The following is a 7,552-nucleotide window of genomic DNA, read 5'->3' on the forward strand; positions in this document are numbered from 1 at the left end:
ATTATTATTATTATTTATGGTTAACTAAATACATATTTAATTTGTGTACCTGTCACCGCCTTGTCCACCATTAGTGTTTTTTGGAACACGAAAAAGAATTTTAAGGATTGTTGTTTCTGTCGTAATTCATGAAATTGTTTGTCTATGTTTTTAATAAGAAGACTAAATTCTTTATAAATTTTAACATGCGAAGAAGAAATGATAATTATAACATATTCACATATTAATATTTTAAAAAAGTCACATATGTATTTGGAATTTATTTTTTATTATTTTCTTCTACATATTTTGAACACCAGAATAATTGCTATCCATTTTTGTTTGTACGGACTGACATTCGCCGCTGTGAAAACAAGTGCCTTGCGCCCGGCTACTATGTGAATTGCGGGTAATTGTAATGAATGTTTTGTGCATACATTTACAATAATAACTGATGTATAAAAATATACAGAAAAGTCATTGCGGCACGCTTATATCACTTTTACGTTGGGTTTTAAAGGAGTATTTATAAACAGACACTTTTAGATATTTTATAAGGCGGGCGTTTTTATGCGCAATTTTCAATGAATTTTTTGTCTAATTGTTTAAAAAAGCAAGTCAGAAACGATATCTCTTCACAGTACTACTCATACGAGTTTTCTTCAGGGTGTGAGACAACTGACAACACATTTTAATTAAGGAAAAACATATTTTTTTATCTTACGTTTCCTGAACTTTACACGACTATTAGACATACAGATAAACGCGTACGGCATTATAAACATAGTCACACCCAGCAGAATGGTTTTAGGATACTATTTACACATGAATTAATAAAAATTATTGAGTAGTTTTACAAATCAATTATAATAAAACAGGAAAGGTACATGTTCTCATGTTTTATATTATCCGTCATCTTTTCATGCCGAAAAATGCGTATTGTTAGTTTTATTTGTATTCTGACATTTATTTTTAATGTTTTATGATTTTCTGATACCGCAAATAGGTACTCCAGTAAAAATTGCAGAAGATATTAATATTGTTGATGGCATGAAAAACATCCCACCTGAAGTTATTGAAAAAAAATTACTATTCACAAAAAAATATGCTTTATAAAATTACAGCAATTTTCAAATATCTACTTTACGTATTCGATATAATTATTGACCTGATTTTTTCACCACATATTTAGGGGTTAACTACTTATAGGCGAGCGGTTCACCCCCTAAGGAAAAGGCATGAACCGTCTAAATTTTTAAAACAAAAACCTACAGCATGAAACTTTTTTATTTTAGTGTATTTTTCTGATAATTTACATATTCTTTTTATATTTTTCGGCGTGGTCAGTCAATTGTTAAAACAAAAAAAGTTGTAAAAAAATTATTCGTCGAATGGCTAGTTTTTTATTGTAAAATGGACCAAAATAAACACTTTTCGTTCTCTGACAAAAATTCGAAAAGTGCTTCGTTTCCCAGATATTTAAAATTTAATGTGAAAAAGTGACGAAATCGACAAACTTTCGGAATTTTTTTCTCAAAAACTACTGAACAGATTTTAATTCTAAAAAAGCATAATAATCGGCAGATTTTCTACTTTATGATATATTTTTTTTGTATGGGTCAATCATTTTATTGAAGGTCTAAAGCGAGTAAAAAAAGTCTTTTAAAGAAAATTATGATAACACTTCCAATTTAAATAATCTTTTTACAATATCTTGGATTAGATTATATTTACAAAAAACATTATTATGATTTTTTTTAATTGATATATGTTAACAGTACAAATGTTCAAAAGATCATTTTGTTTGGTTTTGTAGCCGGAGTAAGGTTTTTGCAAGTAATTAGTAAAATTTAGATATTCGATTTTTGGTTTTATAAATGGCTAAAATTGACTTGAAAGTTATACCAAAACTAAACTAAATAAGCTTTTTAAATTGTAAAATTAACCTAATAATAATAATTGACATAGCGGTCTCGAAAAATAAAAAAGTTATTGGATAATTTATTGTATAGGATAATTATTTTATTTTTATTTTACAAAAATATTAAGAGCAATAAAAGTATATTAATTTCTTTTTGATTTAATTTTTAAATAATAAGTTTTTCGTTATTTTCGACAAGTTCTTGAGTTGAAATAAGCGTTTCATCATCAATTTCGAATGGAACATTCTGACATTTATCTGACCACGCACAGACTACACAGCATTCCAGGTTCGATAACAAACAGTTACAATTTTTCGTAGAACATTTTCCACTACGTGAACAAACATATTTTTGAAGCATATCTAACGCAGTTTCTCCTTCGAAATAATCCAAACAACCATTTTCGATTTTCCATCCATGTGTCAATGGATCTAGAGTTACAATTTCACTATTTGTAGCCTGCTTCCATTCACTTATTTGCCATTTTGATTTTCTTTAAAAGACTGTTTTTTTACTCGCTTTAGACCTTAAATAAAATAATTGACCTATACCAAAAAAATATATCTTAAAGTAGAAGAACTGCCGATTATTATGCTTTTTTTAGAATTAAATTGTGTTCAGTAGTTTTTTAGATTTGTCAAATAACAAAAAGCGTTTATTTTGGTTCATTTTATGTTAAAAAACTGTTTTCAAAGCTATTCGGCGAGTAATTTTTTATTTACAACTTTTTTGTTTATAACAATTGACTGACCACGCCGAAAAATATAAAAAAATATGTAAATTGTCAAAAAATACACTATAAAAGAAAAAAGTTTCATGCTGTAGGTTTTTGTTTTAAAAATTTAGTCGGTTGCCTTCATTTAGAAGCATCTTTTTAGGGGTGAACCGCTCGCCTATTATGGAAAATGTACAAAATAAGTAAATAAATTAAATATCGCTGAATGAGTTTTGTAGTAAATGCACCAATTGACGTTATTACATATTTCCGGACAACAAAACCTACCGGATTCTGAACTCATGAAGAGTAGTATATTGCACCGTTTGCCCCACGTGGCCTTCACGTGCTTGGCCTTCTTCTCGTGGTTCTGCGGTCCCGTCATCACCCAGCACAGCACCCTCACCTTCCTCGACAACTCGTCGGCTAAAGAGCGGTCCGTCATCTTGTGGAAGGTGTCGTTCTCGTCGTGGAAGCCCACCTCCTCGTCGGGACCGGCGGCGTCCTCCATCTCCTCCTCGTCGTGGGCATCGTGGTGGTGGCCGTCGTGTCCGTGGGCGCTCAGCCGGTGCGATCCTTCCTCCGGTCGGTTATTGCTCCAGCCTACGAATCTGTAAGTGTTGCTCGGCCTGTACAGGGTGTTCGGCGCTAGTATCACGAAGGCCAAAGTGAATCCCACCGCTATACCTGCCACAAGGGAGAAGTACAGTTGCTTTTGGACCTATAAACGAGTCGTATGGTTAGGCGGTGTCGAATGTATCCGCGACAGAGTTTAAGATATCGAGTTTAAGGGGGGCATTTATAGTCCAACCAAATTACACTTAGAGAAAAAAAAATTGTTACCTGGACTTTTATAAGTGGAAATGGTAAAGGGGCTTATAATAAACGTAAAAAAAATAAATGCGTGAGCAGGGGCGGCGGAGGGTTGATTTGGGGGGTTGAAGAGGGGTGAAAAATGGTATCATTGAGATTTCTGGCGAAAGTTGATGTCAAACAAAAAAGTATCCAATACAAAAGTTATAGATCATGAAAAAATCTACAACTCTTGTAGAGGGCACTTTTGAAGATAACCTCAAAATTTCCGAGAAAAATGCGAAAAACAGGTTTTTTTCTTTTTTTTCGTTTTTTATTTCTCATTTCCGCAAAAATAATTTAATTTTGACGAAACTTGGTGAAAGTATACTTTCCTGTGTCTTAAATAACCACAATTTTTTTTAGATAAAAAAATCAAGAAGTTTCCGAGATATTCATATTTTCCGGTCTGAAACACTTTTTTTTCAAAGAAAAATTCTACTTAAAAAAATCATCGTACAGAGTTCTGCCGGTAATCATTTTTTTCGTTTTGACATATACTTTTTGGTGAAATAAAAAAAATTGGAATCGCAGTTCAAAAACATGCTCAAAAATGCAAAAAAGAAAAATGACTCTTGCAGAAATGAGTTTTTCAGTAATTATTGTTGATAGTTTGTTTAAATTTAAAGAAAATTCAAAAACTGATTACACCATTCGATTGTACGGAAAAAATACAAAAGAAACTGTGTCTCATTGTTTGACCCGAAATTTTATTTTTGTACAGTATTGCTATAAACATAATATTTTTTTTCGTAGGATCGATTAATGTACTTATTTTTTTTAACTTTGAATTGAATTCATAGATGTATAAGCGACTCTTTAATTAAATTATGTAAAATTCAGATTTTTGCTTTCAAAATTTAAAAAATATTTACAAAGGATATTTACAGTTAATAATACTAGGCGAATCTTGGTCTTTTTGGCAGCCTTTTAACTTGAACTTCATCGTCCGATCCTTCATTAGAACCCAGTCTTCCTGTTCTTCAAACGTTTCTTTGATATCACTTAATTCTTCGTTTAATTGATCTTCCGGGTTCAAGCAAAGACTGGGCTTCTCAATTTCATGTGAAATGTCTTCGGAATCACTGAAATTTTCCGAAATTTTGTCAACGTTCAAACAATTGTCCGAACCATGACATTTTGTACATAAATCTGTACATCGCACTCCATGTTTTCGACACCCGCATCTATTACCGTTGGTAAAACCTTTTTATGAGACTAATGCAGAATCAAAAGTCATTGTTCGAAATGGTTGTAAATTAATTTCGTCTATTTACAAATGCACAAATGATAAATTATCTCTGGATGATTTGAGATTTCAGCAATACAAAGTATTAACTGCAAAGTCTACTTTTAAATTAGAAAAATTACCACCAACTGTCGGAGCAGCTACACAACACTCCTATAGAGCATACTTTCAGCTTCAGACGTGGCTTGGAAACAAAATAACTGCAACCAAGTGGGGCTGGAAAGAAGTAATTGCGAATAATTCCAAAATACTCATGCCTCGCTTTACAGAAGTTTCAGTCGTTCCTGAAGATTTAATAAAAACAATCTCTTGCAGCTGCGAAACCAGTTGTGACGGTAATAGATGCGGGTGTCGAAAACATGGACTGCGATGTACAGATTTATGTACAAAATGTCATGGTTCGGACAATTGTTTGAACCTTGACAAAATTTCAGAAAATTTCAGTGATTCCGAAGACATTTCAAATGAAATCGAGCAGCCCAGTCTTTGCTTGAACCCGGAAGATCAATTAACCGAAGAATTAAGTGATATCGAAGAAACGTTTGAAGATCAGGAAGAAACCCAGTTTAATGAAGGATAGGACGATGAAGATCAATTTAAAAAGTTGCCAAAAAGACCAAGATTCGCCTAGTATTATTAACTGTAAATATCCTTTGTAAATATTTTTTAAATTTTGAAAGCAAAAATCTGAATTTTACATAATTTAATTAAAGAGTCGCTTATACATCTATGAATTCAATTCAAAGTTAAAAAAAATAAGTACATTAATCGATCCTACGAAAAAAAAATATTATGTTTATAGCAATACTGTACAAAAATAAAATTTCGGGTCAAACAATGAGACACAGTTTCTTTTGTATTTTTTCCGTACAATCGAATGGTGTAATCAGTTTTTGAATTTTCTTTAAATTTAAACAAACTATCAACAATAATTACTGAAAAATTCATTTCTGCAAGAGTCATTTTTCTTTTTTGCATTTTTGAGCATGTTTTTGAACTGCGATTCCAATTTTTTTTATTTCACCAAAAAGTATATGTCAAAACGAAAAAAATGATTACCGGCAGAACTCTGTACGATGATTTTTTTAAGTAGAATTTTTCTTTGAAAAAAAAGTGTTTCAGACCGGAAAATATGAATATCTCGGAAACTTCTTGATTTTTTTATCTAAAAAAAATTGTGGTTATTTAAGACACAGCAAAGTATACTTTCACCAAGTTTCGTCAAAATTAAATTATTTTTGCGGAAATGAGAAATAAAAAACGAAAAAAAAGGAAAAAACCTGTTTTTCGCATTTTTCTCGGAAATTTTGAGGTTATCTGCAAAAGTGCCCTCTACAAGAGTTGTAGATTTTTTCATGATCTATAACTTTTGTATTGGATACTTTTTTGTTTGACATCAACTTTCGCCAGAAATCTCAATGATACCATTTTTCACCCCTTTTCAACCCCCCAAATCAACCCTCCGCCGCCCCTGCTCACGCATTTATTTTTTTTACGTTTATTATAAGCCCCTTTACCATTTCCACTTATAAAAGTCCAGGTAACAATTTTTTTTTTTTTTCTCCTATAAATGAGTTATTTCGATCGGTCTATTATGTATTTAACTTTCAGTGAATTTATAGCAGTCATTTGACATTTGAAAATACATGGGTCATTATCATATTTATCCATCATTTCCTGGCAAAATGTTACTCTTTGATTGTTATCATTTAATGTTAATTTTTGGACGGGCATTACATTAAAGGGTTTTAAATTATCATTTTCAAGAACTATTTGTATGCATGATTTAGAAGTAGGTACCAAAATCTCTAGCGGCAACATAAAAGAATATTTAACAACTGCATTTCTTGATCGTTATTATTAATATTTCTAGTTCGCTTTTTGTCTTCCAATGTATGAAAATGTCTGAACTTACATGCCATATTCAAGAAAGTTTTTCTTGACGGGGTGTGCCTGTCAGGTAATCTCTGACAGCGACTAGCATTATTGTTGTTATTGAAATATACTTCGACAATATTACTACGTTCTTCTTTGGTATAATAGGCATATTTCCTACTTTAATTAACCGAAAATTAATCCACAACTACTGTTTATTGTTATTTTAATTGTTATAAACCTCAAAATATTTATTGGAAACAAAATATCAATAAAATCATGGCAATCTTGAATATGCAGTATGCGAGGTCCATTTATGTGCGTAAATACAAATATATCAAAAACTGTCAAAAATAAGTGCCACATTTGTATACAGCGTGGTAAAAAAGTTCTGCATAAAATTCATATTTTCGTTAAACAATTTTTTTTTCGAAAAACGGTGAGACACGTCGATTTTTATTAGATCCAGGGCACGTTGTTATGTGGAAAAAATTTTTTTTCGAGAATCCACTTACGGCAGCGATGACATAATTTTTTTTTTAAATGACAACGCGTATTTTTTTCGTTCGAAATTGATGACAGTGATAATTATCTAAACAACGGTGTGAAAATTTCGATGTCTTACATAACAATTTTTTTAAAAAAAATGCACCTTAAGTTCTTATAAGTGATAATTGTCTACTTACACTATTAATGGCTCCGAAAAGGACAAAGTTGACAAAATTACATTTCAAACGAGTAAAATTACACTAATGTTTGTGTAAGTCTAGCGAAATTGTTCGAATTGCCCACCCTGTACCATTTGGCATTGTCCTAAGCGTGTGTAAACGCCGTCTACACTTCGTTCAAGCATTCCCGGGTCGATTTGATTTATTTCAAAACGAATACGGTTTTTAAGTTCTTCCAAATCACCTGGTCTGTTTGTGTACACACGCGATTTCAAATAGCCCCACAAAAAAA

The 7,552-nt window shown here is 31.6% G+C and overlaps 1 protein-coding gene across 3 annotated transcripts in view; it reads right to left on the minus strand.

Annotated features, from left to right (window-relative positions):
* LOC108903492 (glycoprotein-N-acetylgalactosamine 3-beta-galactosyltransferase 1) overlaps positions 1-7,552 on the minus strand; it is a 21,484-nt gene that overhangs the window by 10,369 nt on the left and 3,563 nt on the right. For all 3 annotated transcript variants that reach the window (XM_018705704.2, XM_018705703.1, XM_023454816.1), the window contains one exon: positions 2,905-3,337. In XM_018705704.2, coding sequence (XP_018561220.1) covers positions 2,905-3,337 — 433 coding nt within the window. The remainder of the gene's footprint in view (positions 1-2,904; positions 3,338-7,552) is intronic.

Source organism: Anoplophora glabripennis, unplaced genomic scaffold (assembly GCF_000390285.2).
Source record: "Anoplophora glabripennis isolate ALB-LARVAE unplaced genomic scaffold, Agla_2.0 scaffold82, whole genome shotgun sequence".
Taxonomy (NCBI): Eukaryota; Metazoa; Arthropoda; class Insecta; order Coleoptera; family Cerambycidae; genus Anoplophora; species Anoplophora glabripennis.